The sequence below is a fragment of the Sciurus carolinensis genome, chromosome 8 (genome assembly GCF_902686445.1).
Source record: "Sciurus carolinensis chromosome 8, mSciCar1.2, whole genome shotgun sequence".
Taxonomy (NCBI): Eukaryota; Metazoa; Chordata; class Mammalia; order Rodentia; family Sciuridae; genus Sciurus; species Sciurus carolinensis.
In genome coordinates this window covers 116,322,929-116,345,623 of record NC_062220.1, presented here as the reverse complement: position 1 = coordinate 116,345,623, position 22,695 = coordinate 116,322,929, and the positions used below count along the sequence as shown (strand labels likewise).

The 22,695-nt window shown below is 35.8% G+C and overlaps 1 protein-coding gene across 2 annotated transcripts in view; it reads right to left on the bottom strand.

Annotated features, from left to right (window-relative positions):
• LOC124990932 (solute carrier family 5 member 4-like) overlaps positions 1 to 22,695 on the bottom strand; it is a 58,926-nt gene that overhangs the window by 12,844 nt on the left and 23,387 nt on the right. For both annotated transcript variants that reach the window (XM_047561482.1, XM_047561483.1), the window contains exons 6-9: positions 19,080 to 19,185; positions 11,177 to 11,257; positions 6,079 to 6,299; positions 1,617 to 1,752 (exon numbers count right to left, since the gene is read on the bottom strand). In XM_047561482.1, the coding sequence (XP_047417438.1) occupies positions 1,617 to 1,752; positions 6,079 to 6,299; positions 11,177 to 11,257; positions 19,080 to 19,185 (544 nt within the window). The remainder of the gene's footprint in view (positions 1 to 1,616; positions 1,753 to 6,078; positions 6,300 to 11,176; positions 11,258 to 19,079; positions 19,186 to 22,695) is intronic.

The following is a 22,695-nucleotide window of genomic DNA, read 5'->3' as shown; positions in this document are numbered from 1 at the left end:
ACAGTCCACAACCATTGGATTAAGAAATAGTGGATAAGATCATGAGTGGGAGGAAATATATTTTCCTCAAAACTGGAGATTCAGCTTGAACTTTATACAGTGGATCCTGTCCTTCTTTGCCCAAAACACAATATCTGAAGTTCATCATCTCAAAACTTCCCTTGCACTGACCACATGGCAGGGCTTTACTTTGGGAGGTGGAATGGCTAAATCATTAATGCAAAGAGAAAGAGCTGATCCCACCTTCCAGAAAATGGCAAGAGAACCAGTTCTCCCAGGAGAGTGACATTCCAGAAGTACAACACCCAGGAAGCTGGGCCCTGGGTCCTGTCACATTTTCCCCAGTGTCATTTTCCTACATCTAAGAAGATGTCACTGTGATGGATAATAGGGTGACTGCCCCATGAGGCATGAAGCCCCACTTCTGCAACAGGTAAAGAAATTTTGCTTAAACAACTTTATGACAACAAACATGAAAAACTGATGCAGATTCATACAGAATCATAATATACTAGCACGGCATCTTCTTTTCATTTTGTTCTTTCTAATATTTTTACACAGTGAATTCAATATCTTTTAGCTGGGGGTCATTTTTGAGAGGATATTTTGCAGCATTCTTTCTACAATAACATAATAACCAACATTTTTCACATTTTGAGATAGGCTTTGGCACCCTGTGTGGAATTTTACATAAATAAGGTAAACAATAATTATTTGACTGTACTCTGCTTGCTGTGTATTAATACATTTTTTACTGTTATAAACTGATGTTGAGGGCTGGGGTACTGGCTTAGTGGTAGAGCACTTGCCTGGCATGTGTGAGGTACTGGGTTTGATTCTCAGTACCACATAAAAACAAATAAAAATAAAGGCTCATCCACAACAACAACAACAAAAAAAAATACTTAAAAAAAGATGTGATGCTGATCACTTGATGGTCATCTTGAGATTTCTGTGAAATAAACTAAGGCTTACTTGAAAAAATACAGAGTGGATTTAGTGTTATCTACTGGACTGCCCTAATTAAAAATGACCCCTCCATTACCAGAAAAAGATTGGTTATATTTTCTTTACTTTTCACGGTAAAGAAAAAAAATAATTATTTTTTTAGGGATATTGTCAACATTAGTAGCTTTTCCCACCTGACTCAGAACTGAATGATCCCCCCAAAAATTAAAATTCTGACAGCAAAAATGATTCAATTCTACATTTATCTCAGAGACCAAGAAGGATGAATGCATCTCAAAAACCTTTTCAGTCAGAGATGTGATTAAACTCCATGACTACAGATCACTCAAGTCATCTTTCCCCAATTCTAACTCAACCTACAGTGCTCTGCTGTCTTATCCTCTAGATTTCCTTAAATTCAGTCCACTCATGAAAATAGTACTCACTCTCTCAAATGTCTACAAAGAGACAGGCACTATTGAAAAAGATAAGAAAACAGTGTCAAATAGGCCAAATTTTCCTGCTTTTGATCCCCTTCACAAATCTTGAAATCTTCTTTTACTTTCATTCAGAATTGGTTTTTTGGTTTATCAAGGGTTTATATTAAAACTTTAAAATATTTTTTAGGATTCGAGTATTAAAACAGGACATATGGACTCATGGCTTGCCTGTATAGAGGATGCGACTGATCATTCCTGGCATCACCATGAAGAACATGGGCAGAAACTTCAAATAGCCACACATGATGCAGGCAGCCTTCACGTGAGACATGTTCTTGCCACACAGGCAGCGTTGTACCATAACCTGCCAGGAGAACAAACATATTAGTAAAACAACCAGGTAATGAGTTCCAAGGAGGTTAATGTCTTTTTTCAGGGTTTAATGTCGCAATAAGAAATGATGTCATGGACAATGGAAAATAATGGGCATGTAATAACTTTGTCACATAGAAATCAATACACATTAAACTACAGTAAAAATATGTTTAAAGTTACAAGATTGCAGATCAACAATCATAATTTCCTTCTCTAGGTACAAAGAAGTCATGTTGATGCCACCACAAGTTGTGTAAATTGTGTCTTTAATATTGTAGGCCTTATCAGAAGCTCCCTACTTTCATCAGGCAATGGCATCCTTGGGAAATAAAGATGTTTACCATGTAAACACCACAGTCAAACAACCATAGTCATAGCACTGAAACATTCATTTCCAGATCTCATGAGAATATTCTGAGAATCTCATAGAGTTATGAATCAAATAAGATAGCCCTGGGGAAAATAAGGCATGTGATTTCATAATTTCTACTTAATTTGTGCCGTCTTTTAATTCTAAGAATTTCCTAGCAAAGGAGTGTTTCTACCTATAATGCCAGAACTTCTGGATATTTTTTCATGGACCATCAAAAAAACAGGAGTACCCTTTTCTGTTTAATTGTCTTTAGAGAATCCATTTATTAGTGTTAGCATTGGTACCATTTAATGATGGGGAAGACAATAACATTTTTAGACAGAAGCAAACAGTTGAAAAGTCACAAGTGAGGGGAGAAGACCTGTGAGCAGACAAGCAGGGTCAGGTATCAGATCTAAACATAAATGTGATGCTGCTTACAAGAAACAAGTCAAGGAGTCGGAGATGAAAGAATATAATAAAGAAGGTTCCACAAATTCATGAAGAAATTATGCATTATTTGGTACATATTTTGAGAAAATCAGTTTATATCTTGGTTAGTACACACATTTTAACTATATAATTCTTCCAATTCATGAACATAGGATTTTTTTTATTTGTGTCCTATATTTATTTTTTCAATATTTTATAGTTTCAATTATAGAAATTTTTCTTTTTCCATGGGTAATTTATCCCTGGGTATTTTAAGTTTTCTATCTACTATAAATGGGATTTTTTTCTTGAATTCTTTTTTCAGAAAATTTACTGGTAACTTACAGAAGTACAGCTGATTTTTGTATGTTGATTTTGTATCCTTCAGGTTAACTGGACTATTTATTACATATAGTCCTAATAGTTTTGGGCGGGGTCTTTAATGTGATATTATACATATACATCAGAATACCTGGGTTGGAGACAATTTTACTTACTCATTTCTAATTTTCTAATCTGGGTATTCTTTACCTCTTTTTCTTGCCTAATTGCTCTGGATCGGACTTCCAGAACTAAGTTGGATAGAAGTGGTGAAAGTGGACATACTTGTCTTTTTCAAGATTTTAGAGGCAAGCTTTCATCTTTATCCTGTTCTGTAACATGTTAACTGTGGGTGTGTGACCTTTCACCTATGACCTTTATTATGTTGAGGTACCTTTCTTCTACACCTAATTTGCTGAGATCTTTTAACACAAAAATGTGCTAAATTTATCAAATAATTTTTTCTGAATCTACTGAAATATTTATGGGTTTTTTGGTTCTTGATTCTGTTAATTCTTCACATTTATCAATGTGCATATGTTTGAACAATCCTTGAATCCAAGGGATGAATTCTACTTGATCATAGTGAATGAACTCATTAATGTACTGTGGAATTCAGTTAGCTAATTTGTTAAGAGTTTTTATATCTATGTTCATTAGTTTACTTTTTGTTATTTTCTCATAATTTTGATATCATGGTAATTCTGACTTCATGGAATGAGTTTTGAAAAATTCCCTCCTCAATTTTTTGGAATAATTTGGAGAATGTTCTTTGAACATTTGTTAGAGTTTGACAGTAAAGACATCAGTCCTTGAACTTTTTTTGATGAAAGACTTTTTTATTACTGATTCATCTCCTTACTCATTATTGTTCTGTTTAGATTTTCTGTTATTCATAGTTGCATGTGTTTAGGAATTTATCCTTTTCTCCTGGCCTTTGAATTTCTTCCTCAGACTTGGGAAATTTTCTACCCTTTTCTCTCTTCTCCCCTTCTCTCTTCTCCCTTCTCCTCACTCCCCTCCCTCCTTCTCCTCCTCCTCCTCTTCCTCCTCCTCCTCCTCCTCTTCCTCCTCCTCCTCCTCCTCCTCCTCCTCCTCCTCCTTCTTCTTCTTCTTCTTCTTCTTCTTCTTCTTCTTCTTCTTCTTCTTCTTCTTCCTCTTTCTCTCCATTTTTCTAGTAAAATGATAATGAGTATTTTATTCTACTGTTTTATATCACATAAGTTACATAGGTTGTCTTCAACTTTTTTTAAAAATCTTTTTTTTTTTTGCTTTTCATTTAATAATTGTCAATTAGCTATCTTCAAGTCCACTCATCCTGCCTTCGTCTTACTCTAGTCTGCCATTGAATCCCTATCATTTTTTTTGTATTGACTTCTATAATTTTATTGTCATTGTATTCTTTTATTGGACACACCTATGGCAAACTCATGGAGGGGAAATTCCCCTTAGTGTGTGCAGGGTGTCTACTTTTTTAAAATATGTTTATTAGTGCATTATAATTAGATGTAATAGAGGATGAACCCATTTCTTGAATATTTTTCAGTTCTATTTTTGTATTATTCTTTGACTCAGTGATTTCTGTTTGTTAATTAAAAATATTTTTTTAAATTAACATGCATTACCTGTCCATATTAGTGTTCAGTGTGATATTTTAATACATGCATACAGTATATGCTGATAAAATTCAAAATCTCTTTATCTACCCTGTCTCTACCTTCCCAACTTCTAATAATCACTAATTTACATCTATGTTGATTTTGGAAGTTTCCATATATGAAAGAGAATATACAATACTTGTTTTTATGTGTCCAGCTTATTTTACTTAATGTAATATCTTCCAATTCTATCTACTTGGTTTAATACTGTTATATATTTATATCTCTGTTAAATACTCTGTTTTTGTCTTGCTCTTCTTACCTGAGTGAACTTCTTTAAAACTATTCTTTCAAATTCTGTCAAGTAAATTGCATATCTGCATTGCATTAGATTTAGTTCCTTGAGATTTATCTTAGTCTTTTATTTGGAATATATTTTGCAGTTTCTTTCTCTTCCTTGGCTGTCTATCTTGGGTTTTGTGCACTAGATAAAGGAACCACCTCTCCAAGTCTTAGGTGTCTCTAAACTCTGTGCTTATCCTATCTGTTGTCTTTGTTCTTTTTTTAGAGTCAGATGCAATACACTGTGCCTACTGTTCTTCAGGCAGTATGACTTTAAAGTTAAACCCTCTAGTAGTGACTTTAAAGTTCAGCACCATGTATGGGGTACAAGTCCTTCCCATCCCTTAGGAAAATGCTCAGAGTTGATTAAGAATCTGTTCACAATGGGGTTAGTGGGAAGTTTTTCCTGTTTTGATGCATGCATTTTCTTAGTCATCTGGTATGTAGTAGTTTTTTTGAGGGGTGGGGGGATTCTGAATTTTTTTAAGATAAGCGAACTCTTGTAAAGGTTTACTCTGTTTCAGAGAGGGGAAATAGTCAGGAGCTTCCTATTCTGACCTGTTACTGATTTCACTCCTCCATTTGAAAGTATCAAGAAAGATTTCAGAAACCCACAGAGATTTGGATATTTAATGAATAATAATTTCCAAGAAAAATTGAAACAATGTAAGAAATCAGAACATGTCACATCTGATTAGAGTTATGAATTACTCTCATGTAATCACAAAATTGAGGCATTCCATGCTGATCTCTCCAAAATAATGATACAGATCTACTGGGAGGATAGGAAAACAACAAATAATGGTACAAGAAATTGAGGGTGGAATGTTAAACCCTCATATCTCAACATGGGAAGCTGACAGAAAAATCTTAAAACTGGAAAACCTAGAGGGAGAAATATAAGAATCATCTGAACAATGATGATAATAATAATGATAATAATGATGATCAAGTTACTGAGAAAATTTTGACTCATTGGATCTCAGTAAGGTGTGAGCCCCAAGGCAATGTCTATAATGACAGATCACAGACCACACACTGGATATAATGATCCAGAATAGAAATAAACACAAAAAATACTTAATTGAAGGAGCTGAAATTCTTTTCCTCTGAGGAGAAAGGAACAAATATAGAGAAGAGCATCAGGTATATATTTTTATGAAAAGTCTTATGGAAGTGTTTGATACTTTAAAAGATATGTGTAGGTAAAACTAGAAACTAGATGCTTTTTTACAACATAGGAAACAACAATATATACACACATGCTCACCTGATCTGTGCACCAGTACCACACAGCTAAAATATTCATTCCAAACATCAGTCCTGGCCATGGAATATCCCCAGTGATAGCATCTCGGAAAAGGTGAAATGCGTCTGCCTGGGGAGTGTAGCACTGGGGGCTGATTGTCAGGTTGTCTCCCTGGATTACAGATGGGATGGCTTTCATGTACTTCTCTGTAAAGCTCTCGTAGCCTCCAACTTCAGCAAAAGCTAAAAAGGCATCAGAGAAAATGAAATATCTTATGAAATTCCAAGACACCTGATGATTATGATTACTCCTTTATAGTGGAGGTACAAGAGCATCTCCCTGCAACTTGGTAAAATCCTAAGGGGCTTCCCACAATCCATGTCTTTCTAGTTTCTCCACTGGCATCCACCATGGCTGAAGACTGATTTTCACATAATACGTAAAAAAAAATATTTTTTTTTCTTGTGGTGCTCTTTAAAGTTTAAATTTGACATCTAACCTTGTGCTAACCTTGTGATAAAAACAGAACTGTTAGCTCACAGGCAGTTGTTGATGTCTCACAACCACCCGAAACAGAATCAAACAAGATGATGAGCTAAAACATTCAGCCTAATGGAATGAGTCATCACGAAACTCCAACTCTTTTGAGAGGAACAGGAAGAAATGTTTCTCTTCCTGACTCAAAATCTGACTATTCTGACCTTATTTGTGATCTGATTTTCTGATCTGCAATCTGATTTACACTCTGATGCAATACTTTATTCTGTTTCTGTTCCAATAAAAAAATTGGAGATATGAGCAGAAATTGGAGGCAGCAGGTTAGATGTGATGAGGAAGAGTGGTCAGACTCTGCCCACTGGAGGCTGGAAAGGCTAATTAATGTAAACAAGAATTGCAGTTGATGAATCCAGACCTCTAGTCCAGACCTCTAGGGTCACTGTGTATGAGTTCAAATGATGCAAAATATACCCATGTATCATGTAATTGTAGAGTTGTTGACATTAATTATTCACTAATTAGTTGAATATTTACTATGTGACAAACATCATGCTTATTGTACAAAGTGAATTTGCAAGGCAGGAACTCAGCCTAGTGGAAGACACAGGCAATACAAACAATTGTTCTGTTAAAAGAAATATGATTTAAAAACCAGATAGGGTTACACAGTGTAAGAAAACTATAAGTCACTAACAAGAAAAAGTTTTCAAAACTCTACAAATACATGGAAATTAAACAAACTACTCAAACAGCCAATGAATCAATGAAGAAATTAAAAATAAATTTTTAAAAATATTTCTTAAAGCAAATGAAAATGGGAACACAATATACTGAAACTATGGGATATGGCAAAACCTGTACTGAGGGAATTTTACAGCAATCAATGTTCACAACAAACAGTCAGAAAGATCTCACATAAACAACCTATTGTTACTCTCAAAGAAGTAGGAAAACAGTAATGAACCAAACCCCAAGTTAGTAGAAGGAAATAAATAATAAACATCAGAGCAGAAATATATAAAGTGACTAAAATAAAAACATGAAAGATCAGTGAAATGAAGAGTTATTTTTTTTTGAAAGGATAACCAAAATCGGCATACCCATAGCTAGAATAACTAGGAAAGAAGAAGAGACAAGACTCAGATAAAAAAAAAATCAAAGATAAAATGTAGAAAGCACAACCAAAACCACAGAAATACAAAGAGGTTTTCAAAATTATTATGAAAACTAAATACTAACAAGTTTGATAACAAGAGTAAATAGATAAATTCTGAGACATATACATCTTGTTAAGACTGAAACATGGAGAAATAGAAAACCTGAGCAGACTAATAACCAGAATGAATTAGTGATAAAAAAAAATAAAAAGTCTTCCACCAAAGATACTAAGCCCTTACCTTCAACCAGTTTCAAAAATCAACTCAAATGATCTAAAGATTTAAATATATGAACTGACCTCAAACTATGGAACTATTAGAATAAAACAGAGGAAATAGTTTAGGATACTTAAAAATGACAGGATTTCTAGACAAGATCCAAAAATCACAGAAAACAAAAGCAGAAATGGACAAATGGAAGTACATTAAACTGAAAAAGACTCCACACAATAATGAAAATAGTCATCTGAGTAAAGAGAAAATTTATGGATTCAGAGAAAATATTTGCCAACAATACATCTTGCAAGGGATTAATATTTAGAATATATAAGAGACTCCAAGATCTCAATAGCTATACAAAAACAAAAACAACCAACAAAAAAATCCCAAAATCGAAACAAAACAAAAAACAAGCAACAACATAAAACTTGATTAAAAGGGGCCATAGACCTAAATAGACATTTCTCAAAAGAAGACATACAAATGGTCAAAGTTATATGAAAAAAATGCTCAAGATCCATAAGCATCAGGGAAATGCAAATCAAATCTATAATGAGATATCACCTTATTCCAGTAACAATGACTATGGTCAAAAAAATGAAAGATAAAACATACCAGTGAGGATGTAGAGAAAAAGGAAAACTTGCACTATTGAGGATGTGGAGAACAGGGAAAACTTGCACGCTGGTGGGAGGGAATGTTAATAGCCATTGCGGAAAATATCAGGGAGGTTTCTCAAAAAATTAAACTTGATCTACCATATGATCCATCAATGCCACTAGTGTATACACATGCAGAGGAAATTATGTCCGTAAGTTGAAGAGATGGCTGCACTCCCATGTTTCCTACAGCACTATTCACAATAGCTAAGAAATGGAAATAATCTAAGTGTCCATCAACTAACAAATGGCTAAAGAAATGTGATACATATGCAAAACAGACTGCTATTTATTCAATTTATTCATAAAAAGGAATAACATTCTGTTCTTTGTGGCAACATGGACAGATCTGGAGATCATTACATTAAGTGAAATAAATCAGGCACAGAAAGACATGGACCACATGATCTTATACATATGTGGAATGCACAATATTCCATCTCATAGAAATCCAGGGGAGAATGGTGGTTACCAGACACTAGGGAAAGTAAGGTGATGGGGGATGAGGAAAAAACAATCAATGGATACTGTTACAATTAGATAGGAGTAAGAAGTTCTGCTATACACAGTAGGGTGGCTATAGGAAACAATCATCTCTCGTATATTTCAAAAGTTAATATAAAGGATATTTAATATTTCCATAAAAGAAAAAATAAATTTTGAGGATATAGATACGTTTAACATTTTAGGCACTACATAATGTATAAATGAATTAAAGCATCACTTGTTGTACCCCATTGACATATGATTTTGCTTTTATATATCAGTTTAAATGAAATTTAAAATACATGAGTTAAGCTAAGATATAAGATAGTCTTCTTATTCCAGAAGGAGAAGTAAGGTTTAGAATTACAGATAACAGGGAGTGCATCACTGGGACCAGAATTCAAAAACCTATGTTCAAAACAGCACAGAAGTTTCTGACTAATTAGACACTGAATAAGGAAGTGGTATTAGCAGTTGCCTCTTGTAGCATTACTGTACAAAAGAAACTTTACACATTGATGAAACTTTTCTATATCTGTGCTCTTCCATTTGGCCAATTGCCAAATATTTAGCACTTGGAATAGGCTTTGGAAGATGAGAAACTGAATTTTTATTTTATTTAATTTTAATGTAAATAATCTCAAGTGGTTAATGACATTCATATAGTATTCGAATCATCAAGTACTGTTGTAGACTTTAGTTTCTTTGCATTTATATCAGTATGTCATCCATGGAGAAAAAGAAGACAGTAAAATACCATATCCCTGAAGTATCCCTCTGTGTTCCCAACAACCTAGCCAGTTGAAAAAACTGAGTCTAAGCCACAATATCCAGATAAATATTACCTCAAAAAACACTGATTTTCTCTCATGTGTGCTGGAAATGATGGCAAGTTAGCATTATCCGTAGAAAGCTGCTTTCTTTGATCCACACCACGTTCTTTGGAATGCTGCTCATACAGTAGGACAATGCAAGCTAAGCTAGTAATGTCACTGCTTATGTAGCCTAACTCATCAAACCCCTCTCCCTGTGGAAACTAGTGCAAAATTGAGGACAATGTGGAGAGGCAAAGTGCCACTCATCCAGCTGTATGTCACTAAGAAGGCATTATGGAGGCTGAAGATGTTACTTTCCAGAGTAAGTGTAATAATGGATGGAAGCATTACTTGGCAAAACACCAGGAGGGATGGAGGTGCTACCTGTCTTACCTTTTGCCCCTGAACCTTCCCTGTAAGCCTTTGTCAAGAAGCCTGATGTCTCTCCTGCCATCTCCCTGTACTTTCTTTAATCTCTTAGCAACTTATTACACTGCCCTAGCACAGCTGGGTGTGAACAGTGCAATCAGTTTTGAATCATGTATTTTCAAGCTCTTTGATTAGGCGCATGCATATTGTCATTTTTTCAGTATGTAGTGCAGCTAGACCAGTTGGAACATGGTGACTTCAAGAAAGGGAGAAACATTTATTTGCACCTTACTATGTGTATGAATTCTTATGTAGAGATTAATAAATACAAAAAAAAAAACAAAAATGATCAAACTGTACATTAGATTCATGAATATTATTATTTTTCATTGCTCAAGAGAAAAATGTGAAAGTAATCAAGAATAACTCCAACCAGAGTTTACATATTCCAATAATATATTAGGTAGTGCATTTCAATGGATTTATTCCAAAATAGTTGTAATGAGGATTATATTCAGCTCTGTACACTTTTCCTAGTATTTAATCCTCCATTTCATGAAAATTCTATGTAACTCATAGGTTTATATGCTTTGAATCAAATACACCAGTATTCGTTTAATTCTGGCATCTTAATAATACTGATTTTGTCCATTCTGCACACAAAGAAATTAAGGTTAAATAATGTAAGTTAGGTGATGATTTTATAAAGGAAGTAAAGTTCTTTTCTCCATTTTCTCATGCTGAGATAATGAAGCAAGAATGGACTCAGGCATATATATCCATGGTGGGAATAATACAAATGATAGGAAAATGTAACCCAATAGAACTGGGAGGCAGTAATAAAGATCAGACAAAGAGAAATAAGTCCTATAACAAATCTACGGAGTGTAAGGCTGTGAATACTGTCATCACTTACCATACCCCATGAGAATAAAAGAGCCAATCAACATGATGATAGCCTGGAGGGTGTCTGTGTAAATCACTGAGGCCAAGCCCCCTGTGAAGAGAAAGAAGAGTTCCAGGTCATCTTATCCATGTGTACTCATCTATATACCTTTACCACTGGGTTCCCAGCTACTCAAACCACAGAAATGACTCACCGAAAACATGTCAAAATCTCTTGGCTGGGCTGGGGAGATAGCTCAGTTGGTAGAGTGACTGCCTTACAAGCACAAGACCCTGGGTTCAAGCCCCAGCACCGCCAAAAACAACAACAACAACAAAAAAAAGCTCTTGGTTGAGTCACAAACTTGTCTTGACATCATTATCTCCTTAATGCTCCTATTTGCCCTGATTTAAAGTTTCCATGAATCATAGTAGAGTTCCATCTTCATGTGAATTTTTAAATATTACATAGGAGGAAATTTTTATTATCTCAAAAGTTTCCCTGAGCAATTTCTGAATTCCTCTCATTTAACAAAATATATGTGCTCTCAAAAAAAAATCTATCAAAACTGTTTTTACTCTGGTGTTGTGACATATCATTGTTCCATTAGCTGAATACCTGAAACACCATTGACTTGTTTTTTGCAGCAATATTAAACAACAACAGCAACAACAAAACATAATTATTCTTAGGATTAGGGTTTTCCAGGTTCTTTTTACTTATACATGAAAAAAGAATTTGTTTTGACATAATTATTAAAGTGTGGAATAAAATTTGTTCTAATTCAATCCCCAGAACTTCCCTTTCCCCTTCCCTTCTTCCCACTCCCTGTTCCCTTCTCTCTATTCTACTGATCTTTCTGCTATTTACTTACAGATCTTTTTAATTAGAGTCTTGTGGATGTACATGATGTGAGATTCACTGTGGTTTATTCATATGTGTACATAGGAATATTAGGTCAGATTCATTCCACTGTCTTCCCCATCCCATTTCTCCTCCCTTTCCTTAATTCCCCTTTCTACTCCACTAATCTTCCCTCTATTCCTTTTTTGGAGTTAACTTCCATATATGAGAAAAAAATTCAACTGACTTTGGGGGACTGATTTCACTTAGCATAATAGTCTCCAGTTCCATCCATTTACCAGCAAATGCCATGAAGTCATTCTTCTTATTGGCTGTGTGAACTCCACTGAAAAACACAACTTTTTTTCCAATTCTAGATCCACTAGATTCTTAGAAAGGTATTTCCTTTATGAAAATGTCAGGAGGGACCAATAATTATCTGGAAAATAGGAGAGCAAGGCCCTTATCTCTCCTATAATCTGAAACATACACTCAATCTATATAAAGGGTTCCAGGGTCAACACCCCAGCAGAGACAGTTGAGGTCAACATCAAATTTGAAATATTTAAAGTGGATGCAAAACTATTTCCACAATACAGACAATTAAGTTTGTTGTGGGCAATGGCGCTATTAGTAAAATGTGCCTTCTGATATCCTACACAACAAACAAATTTCCATCAGAATAGGTACCAACTATTTTGACAACTATGCAGTCACAGTTATGATTGGAGAGCCATGGACTCTTGAGCATTTAGATATAGCAGGGCAAGAGGATTGTGACAGACTATAACTGCTGAATTATCCACAAACAGATGTATGTCTGCTTTTCAGTAGTCTCTCCATCTTCATTCAAAATGTGAAAGAAAAGTGGGTGTCTAAGATACAACTCTCCAAAGACTCCTTTCTTGTTGTTGGGACCCAAATTGATCTCAGAGGTGAACTCCTCTACTATTGAGAAACTTGCTGAGAACAAACAGAAGCCTATCACTCCAGAGACTGCTCACAAGCTGACCCATGATCTGAAGGATGTCAAGAATGTGGAGTATTCTGCACTCACACAGAAAGACCTAAAGAATGTGTTTGATGAAGCAATATTGGCTGCCCTGCACCTCTAGAACCAAAAAAGACCCTCAGGTACATGCTGCTATGACCAACTCTCCAGAGTTCTATTTGTGCCAATCTGGTGGTGCCATCATACTGAAAGTAATATTTAAATCAAACTAAAGATTAAAAATTAAAATTTGTCTTTCAAGACATACAGGCAATTAATAAATATATGAAAAAGTGCTCCTCATCTCTAGTAATTAGAGAAATGCAAATTAAAACAACTTTAAGATTTCACCTCACTCCAATTAGAATGGCTATTATTAAGAACACAAACAATAATAGATGTTGGTGTGGATGTGGGGAAAAAGGCACACTTTTACATTGCTGGTGGAGTTGAAAATTTGTGCAGCCACTCTGGAAAGCAGTGTGGAGAATCCTCAGAAAACATGGAATGGATGCACCTTTTGACCCAGTTATCCCACTCCTCAGTTTATACCCAAAGGACTTAAAGTCAGCATACTACAGAAATGCAGCCACATCAATGCTTACAGCAGCTCAATTCACAATAGCTAGATTGTGGAACCAACCTAGATGCCCTTCAACAGATGAATGGATAAAGAAACTGTGGCATATATACACAACAGTATATTTTTCAACCATAAAGAAGAAGAATATTGTGGCATTTGCACATAAATGGATGGAATTGGAGAATATCATACTAAGTGAAATAAGCCAAGCCCAAAAAACCAAAGGCCAAATGTTTTCCCTGATAAGTGGAGGATGATATATCATAGGAGTGTGGGGGTGGGGAGGGAGAGAAGAATGGAGGAAGTTTAGATTATGTGGAAGGAAATGAGAGGGAAGGGGTTAAGAAAATGGTGAAACGAGACAGATATCATTACCCTATGTACATATATGATTACATGAATGGTATGACTACATCATGCACAACCATAGAAATGAAAGGATGTACCCCATTTGTGTGCAATGAATCAAAATGCAGTCTGTAAAAAATAAATAAATAAATAAATAAATAAATAAAATTAAAATTTGTTTCTAAAATAAGGACAAATGCCTCACACCTACGCACATGCATTCATGTGAGACAAGGTCCCTAGGTATGGCCCCTGCTCTCTCTCCCAATACCAGTTCATTTTGAGTAAATATGCATTGTCGGAAAAGAGATAAGCACTGGTTTTTGTTTTGTTACTTTAAAAAGCCTTTTTCCCCCCATTCTTGTTTTAAAACAAGGCATGCTTTGGTGACTTTGTAACAATTAACTTGTTGAAGTCATGCCATGGATTGAACCTGGGGAGTAATCTGAGACATTTTAATGCCTTTTTTTTTTCCTCCTTCTTCTCCTTCTTCCTCTTCCTCTTCCTTTTCTTCTTCTTCTTCTTCTTCTTCTTCTTCTTCTTCTTCTTCTTCTTCTTCTTCTTCTTCTTCTTCTTCCTCTTCTTCCTCTTCTTCTTCCTCTTCTTCTTCTTCATTTGGGGGAAAGTGTAGAGTAATGTAGTTGTATTTTAGTCTTTTCTCTTTTTTTTAATTCTTAATAAGTGGGCAGCACTTCAATGAGGAGGATAGATTGATTCCACATGCCACTTCCTAGATCTAGTTGAGAAAACATATTCCCCATCTGGTCCTCTTAGAAAAAGTAGCATAGTAACTGTCTCCTATAATAACAGATTCCTTTTTCAAAGTTTTCTTTTCTCTCCACCCTTGAGTAGATCCAGTATTTGATGAAACTTATGAACGTGGGTGGCAGTCATCTTGCCCCTCCTCTTTTCTGAAAAGTACTATATATATGACTGTGACTTCCAAGAAAATTTGCTTCCCACTTGTTGATTTTTCTTTGGTGAATGAGTTAATTTCTAGCTTTTTTCACTGACAAATGCATCCTTTGAAATATACGAAACGGATTTAGTTTGTAATCTAAAAACAATTTTTCCCTGTCAGGAACTGTTTACATACTTAGCAAGATTTGCAACTCAAAAATGTGTGTTGTTCCTAGAACACAACTTAAGACCTAGTACACAGGAAAAATATGAGGGGTGGTTCTAAAAGACAGGTGCCAGTGGGATGATTGATGTCCTTTCAGGTTTGAAGATGTATGCCTGCTTCATTAAGAAGCAGGGTTAGATGGGATGGGGAGAACACTTAACAAGAAGGAGATTAGTCAGGGAACCCTCCTCATTCCTATTTGGCATATGAGGACCCTCTAGCCCTTTGAGATTCTCTACTATAATAAAAAACATGGAAAGAGTTTTGTGGAGATTCTTTGTTAGGTAATCCAGCTTCCCAAATCCACCTGTCAATCTGCCGTTAAGCCCACCTTTCCCGTTACAGGAATTTCCGGCTTACATCGCAGTAACCTTCCTGCCTCCCACATTACGTTCCAATATGTCATTGGTCCATCAGTCAGTCTGTAATAACCCTCCTCCGTGATTGGTTCCTCCCAGCCCGCGAAATTCCAATACAAAGAACCGTGCGCCATCTTCTCCTTTCCTCTTTTCCCTTTCCCCTTTCCCCCGAGCGGACACGTTTTGTCCGCTTGAATAAAAGTTCCTCGTGTGAGACCTGTATCTGTGGAGCGTCTTTTGGGAGTTATCGACGAACCAAAACTGCTCCCCTTTACATCTAACTAACATTCTTCATAAGTGTTAATAGGAATTTTTTCAGTTTATTTTGGTTGCACTTTTCAGGTTTTAAAAGAGTTTAGGTAATCTTTTCCACCTTCCCCAAATCCTAAACCTTGAAGATTCATTAGTATAGAACCAAAGCTTTTGCGTCTCAATTTTTTTAATATGCATTCTTTTCAGAAGTATTAAACAAACAAAAATCCTTCAAAATGCTTCCAGAAACGTGGGGATTTTTCCTGGTGCAATATAATTGTACAAAATAGTAGAATTCATTGCAATTTGTTCATATAGGCACATAGCATAATTTAGCCAATTTCATGACCTAGTATCTCTTCTTCCTTGCCCCATGCCATTTTCCCTTTCTTATTCCTTTTCTTTTTGGTCTGTTATTCTTTTGATATGAGGTGTCCCCAAAAAGCTCCATTTCAGCAGGAATATTCAAAGGTGATCTGATTGGATTGTGAGTGCCATATTCTAACCAGTCCTTCCTAGTTTGAAAGGACAGGGTGGTAAATGTAGGCAAGTGGGGAGTAGCTAAAGCAGGGTGTCACTGGGGGAATGCTCTGATAGGGTGCATCTCCCCTGTGGCTCCTTAACCCCCTCTCTATCTGCTTCCTTGTTGCCACGAAGGGAGCAGCTTCTCTCTGCCATATGCTTCCCCCATGAAATCCTACCTGACCTTAGACAAGAGCAATGCAGTCAGACACCTATGGTCTGAGATTTCTGATTTTATGAGTCAAAATTGACTTTTCCCCCTCTAAGTCATTCTCGTTGGGTATTTTGGTCACAGTGAAGCAAAGCTGGCTAAAATGGAAATTGGTACTGAGAAGTGTGGTCATTTCTGTGACTAACCCAACCATGTGGTTCAGAAGCCTTTGGAAATCATTTGAAGGAAGAATTTGGAGAAGTTTGGAAATGCAGACTGGAAAAACCTTAGAATGTTATGAGCAGAGCTTAATAAGTGATTCTGGTGGGAGCTAAGAACAGAATGCTGATAGGAATGCAGACTGTGATTGTGACATTTCAGAGGGAAATGAGGACTCTATTGGTAATTGGACTACAGGCCACTCATGTGACATTCCAGCAAAGAACTTGTCCACATTTTGCCCCTGTCCTGAGACTTTTGTGAAGATGAATATAAAAGAAATGGACTAATTAATGTAGCAGAGGACATTTCAAGACACCATACCAATCAGTCAGTGACATGGATGTTGTTGGCAGCTTTATCCCTATTTACTGTGAGAATCAAGAGCAGAAAGTAGCTAAAGGATTATAAAATCTAGCAAAAAAAGAAAAAAAAACCTTTCAGTTTAACCAGAAAAGTACTTGTAAAATCGGGGCCAAGTAAGGCACATCTGTTGAAGAGATTATAGTCCCTAATGTGATGCTAATTACTTTTCAGAAACAATGGGAAATGCCTCTGGGGCATTTCAATACCGCACCACAGCAGATTTGAGGGTGTAGAAAAGAAAATTCCTTTGAGAAGAGATCTTGTAGGTACTCTGCCTGCATAGGGTGGCCTAGGATGTTGTTTCACCATGCTGAGCCATGTAGTCACTCATAGGCACTTCAGTTATGGTTCTAGGAGGCCCCAGTATCACATGAGCTGGCAGAGGACCTAAGCTCAGGGGTCATGGAAGCTTCCACTGAAATTTCAAAGGAAGGCCTGGGAGACTGGGCAAAGTGTAACAGGGTCAGAGTCCCTGCAGGCTTCCCTTGAGAAGGTGATACATTAAACTGTGAAAATGAAGCCAAGGCTAGACTGGAGACGCCAGGAATTAAGAGATGCAAGTAATATGGACTATCTGCTGAGAAAAACTGTTGTCTGAAGAGGAAACTAGACTAAAAGAGAGGTTTTGTGCTCTTGTTCACCATCAAGGTGAAAGGGGCATAGGCTGCCTAAGACCTTTGGAAAGCACATATCACAACCATATGTCCTAGATATTATACGTGGAGTTATAGGACCTGCTTTACATGGAGTGATGGGACTTGTTTTGCTGGTTGGGCTTAAGTCTTGTTTTGGCCTCATCTTTGTTTTTTACTATGCTTCTATTTCTCCCTTTTGAAATGGAGATGTTCACTCTGTGCCACTGTATATTGGATATGTAGCTTGCTTTTGGTATTTATGGGAGCTCAGAGCTTAAAGTTTGCCTTGAGTCTCAGAGATTTGGACTTGAACTTTGGGAAATGCTGGAACTGTTAAGACCATAGGATTCTTGGAGATGGACTAAGTGCATTTTACATAGTGAGATAGACATAAACTGTTGGGGCCAGGGGCAGAATGGTATGGTTTTGATATGAAACAGTTCCCCAAATTTCCTGTATTTCTGTAGAAATAGTCACAGGTAAAGGTGATTGGTTTCAGAGAGCTGAAACCTAATCAAGTCCTTTCTAGTTTGAATAGACTGGGTGGGAAATGTAGATATATAGGGTGTGACTGGAGGATGTGGGTCACTGGGGGGTGCCCTGGAAGGGTGCATCTCCCTCGTGGCACTTTAACCCTTTTCTCTGTTTTCTTGCTACCATGAGGCAAGCAGCTCACCTCCACCACACCTTCCTCACTGATGTTCTGCCTCACCTTAGACACAGAACTACGGACTTGACTGTCAATGGACTGAGATCCCTGACACCATGAGCCAAAATAAACTTTTCTTCCTCTAAGATATTCATGTTAGGTATGTTAGTCACAGTAATAAAAAGCTAACTAAAACGTGGTCTCCTTTCTATTTCCATGAAAATTCTCTTTTTGCCCTTTTTTTTCTAGCTCTCACCTATGACAGAAAATATACTATGCTTGACTTTCTAAAACAGGCTTATTTCACTTCCTAGGATGCAGAAACATCTCTGAGTGTTCAATATCAGCTATTTTTCTTTATTTTGTCCAACTCAAGTGGTATACTTTAATTTTCACAAGTAATTACACATGAGACACTAAACCAACAAACCTGATTCATGGGAGCCTGCTTGGATTATTGCCACACAACTTTTCTCCATGACCAAATTACTGCTCCAGTTCTACTTTCTTGACTGATGATAATAGCCCACCACCATGGCCTGGCATCTTATATTCATTTGAACCTCATCTTGCATTTTTAGTCTATGAGCTGCTTTTTCATCTCAACCTTCCATGCATATGATACGCTGAATTCTAAATGATAATCAGGATACCAAACACAAAATGTCACTTTCCTCAATCAAAGTGCTGACACCTAATACTGGGGATTTCTTTTTTTGTTTACTACTCTTACGATTCATGTTTCTGGTCTTATGCCTGACTCTCATAGTGGAAATGAAATGGTATCCTTCTCTTGACAATGACAAGATTAACACTGGGTTACTAATTACAGGTTGGGATATGTTGAGCAGAAAGCAACATGCTGTGTAAAAACAGGTAGCAGACTCACCAGTAATTGTGTAAATAGCAGTGATAGCCAAGAGGATAAAGATCGCCAGGTAAATGTCCAATCCCAAGGCCAGCTGGATGAATATGGCTCCAGAAAATATACTTGACTAAAAAGGGAATAGTCAGGATGGGAAAAAAACATGCATTGCATTTCAGGTCTATGGTTTCTTTCCTCCAATGTCCATTTTCCCTCCCTTCTTTTCCTGGTAGACATTCTTTAGGGTCCCATTTTGATGTCTCCACAACAATATCTTCCATAAGGTACTATTAAATGATGGTATTTGTCCTGAGAACATTTTCTGTACCATGATGCTTAGAGATACTGAGCATTTGCTTACAAATCCTCTTGGCTGTGATAGAGAAAATTATATGTATTTATATATAGATACATAATATATATAATATGTACATATATAATATATAGTATGTATAATTTATAGATATATTCTTCACATAATGTTCTTGTTTTGATTTTCTTTTTTTTATAAAAACATGTTTATTTTATAAAATCACATACAATATTGGCTTTGTTTAAAGGGATTAATGTGGAAATTTGTTCTCTGTTTTGGAAAAGATTAAGCTACCAAGGAATTACAGATTGGTTCCATTCCAAGAGATGGATGTGTCAATTTTTCCTTGTGTTCTGGAGAACCATAAGCTTTCTTATTTCTTATTTCTTCCTCAAAACGTTAAAAGAATTAACTCCCATCTTTTTTATTTCCCCAAACTCTATGTAAAGGAAGTATCTTATTACACTCAGTGTGTACCTAAGGAAAATTAAATTCTGGGAATTTGTCTAAGGTCTCAGAGGTAGCTTGTGGTAAGTATAGAATTTGACATATGCAGCAATTACTTCAATTCTTACATTGCTAAAATAGTGTTATATGACTGTCATAGGATTTTACTTAATGAATTATAACAGTAATATTCAGAGATATGGAGAAATCATTCTGGTAATATGGGGATTATGGTCACATGGGTTTGAATCTGTACAGCAGACAGTAATTATCTAGTCAAATCAACAAAATTAAGCTTTTCCACAAAGTCTAAAATGAAAGACAAGGAAAAAACTTACCCACAATATTTGAATAGTAGTAAGATTGGAAAGTAGTAGAGATATACAAAAGTTTATTTGAAGAATCTTAGAATTAGACATCCTCACCCAGCAAACAGTTATTCACTGGGAATCATAGTAGGCCAACTTTAGAACTTTAGTTTATAATGGAAATAATTTTGCTCTAATGACTATGGGTGAGTGTAAAGATTCCTTGATAACTTCTAAAAGGATCAGAGTAGTCCAAGTGAAACAAACACTGAAAAACAAGTGTTCGAATTCTATTTAGAAATAGGACCTTGCAGTTCTGCCTACAGAACTAACCCACCCACCACAGCAACCCCAATAATCCTGAGAGTGGAGCTAGTATCAAACTTTGGACAACACCACCTAACTGCTGAGAAAGAAAGCTGAGAAATTTTTGAAATCCAATGAAAACAATAGGTCAATTTTCTGAGATACTTTTTTTTCTCTTTCTCACATTTCTACAATTTTTGAAACCAAGTATTTTTTATGTATCAGTTTGTTGAGGACTGGGATGTCTGCATAGTATATTACAGTTTTGTTATGTAGACTTCTATTTCTACTTTTTAATTTTTAAAAAATTTTTACTATATATATATTTTTTCTTCTCACTTATCTGTTTCCCTGGATTCTTTCTCACATTTTTTCTGCAATGGCCACCCTCTGTTACTCTTTTACTCTTCCTATGGTTTTTTTACTTCTATTTTCTCTCCTCCTTCCTCATAAACCTTACATTTTACACCACTTCTGTTGCTCTTTGTTCACTATCTGAAATTGTAAACCCTTTGCAAACCTACTATTTGTATTGTAGACAATACTTGAACCCATTATTTCTGTTTTTTGCAACAAAACTGTAGAGGTCTTAACAGGAGCTATTGGTTTAAGGTTGTATATTGTTTGTGTTGGGTGTTGTTAATATTGGTCTCCTCTTAAAGGCAAGGAACTGGAAACAGACAGGGACATTATAAGTCTACACAGTAGGAACTGTACCTCAGATCCATACTGCTAGAGGGGAAGACACACAAACAACATGAAAAAACTAGGGAACAAAGCACCTAAAACAAACCAAATGCTCCAATAATAGAAACCATTGACAACAAAGTAGAAGAAATATCAAAGACAGAGTTTAGAATGTACATAGTATACTGATCCATGACATAAAGTACAATGTAAGAAGTGAATTTGGAGATAAATTGCTGAAGGTGAAAGATCACTTCAATACAGACATAGAGATTCTGAAAAGAAATCAAGCAGAAATCCTTGAAATGAAAGAATCAATAAACAAAATTAAAAATACAATGGAAAGCATCACAAAGAGACTAGACCACTTGGAGGTTCAGGCAATGAAGACAAAATATATAATCTTGAAAACAAACTTGACCACGCAGAAAAGATAGTAAAAACCAAGAAGAGAATTTCCAAGAATTATGGAATAACAGGAAAAGACCAAATTTAAGACTTCTCAGGATAGATGAAGGATGGAGATACATACCAAAGGAATGCACGATCTTTTCAATGAAATAATATCAGAAAATTTCCCAAATGTAAAGAAGGAAATGAAATATGAAAAACAAAGGTTTTTAGAATCTCAAATGTACAAAATTCAAACAGACCCACATCAAGGCATTTTATAATGAAAATGCCAAACACAAAGAATAAGGATAGAATGTTAAAGGCTGAGAAAGAAAAATATCAGATTACTTATAGGGGGAGACCAATTTAGATCCCAGCTGATTTCTCAACCCAAACCCACAAACGTAGGAGGTCCTAGGAAAGTATATATATCAAACTCTGAAAGAAAATGGATGCCAACCAAGAATTCAACATCTGGCAAATTTAGACTTCAGATTTGAAGATGAAATAAAAACATTCCATGATAAACAAAGGTTAAAAGAATTCACAAATAACCAGCACTGCAGAACATTCTTAGCAAAATACTCCATGAAGATAAAATTTAAAAAAATGAAAACCAGCAAATGGAATAGTCAATCAAAAAGAAACTAATTCAAATTCAAAACCAGAAATAAACCCAAATGCCTGGGAATACAAAGCATATCTCAATAATAACCTTGAAGTTTAAAGGACCAAACTCATTAATCAAAAGACATAGAATGGATATTGGATTAAAAAACAAGACCTGACAATATGCTGTCTCCAAGAGACTCACCTCCTAGGCAAAGACATCCACAGAGTGAAGGCAAAAGAATGGGAATAAACATATCACTCACTGGATCGTATAAACAAGCAGGGGTTTCTATCCTCACAACAGATAAAGGAGACTTCAAGCCAAAGTTAATCAGAAGAGACAACAAGGACATTTCATAGTGCTTCAGGGAATGATACATCAAGACACAACAGTTGTAAATATTTATGCCCCAAACAATGGGACATCTATGTACAATAAACAAACCCCTTCTCAATTTCAAGAATCAAATAGACCAAAACACAATAATACTGGGTGAATTTAACACAACTCTCTCAATACTGGATTGATCCTCCAAACAAAAACTAAAATAAGAAGCTATAGAACTAAATGATA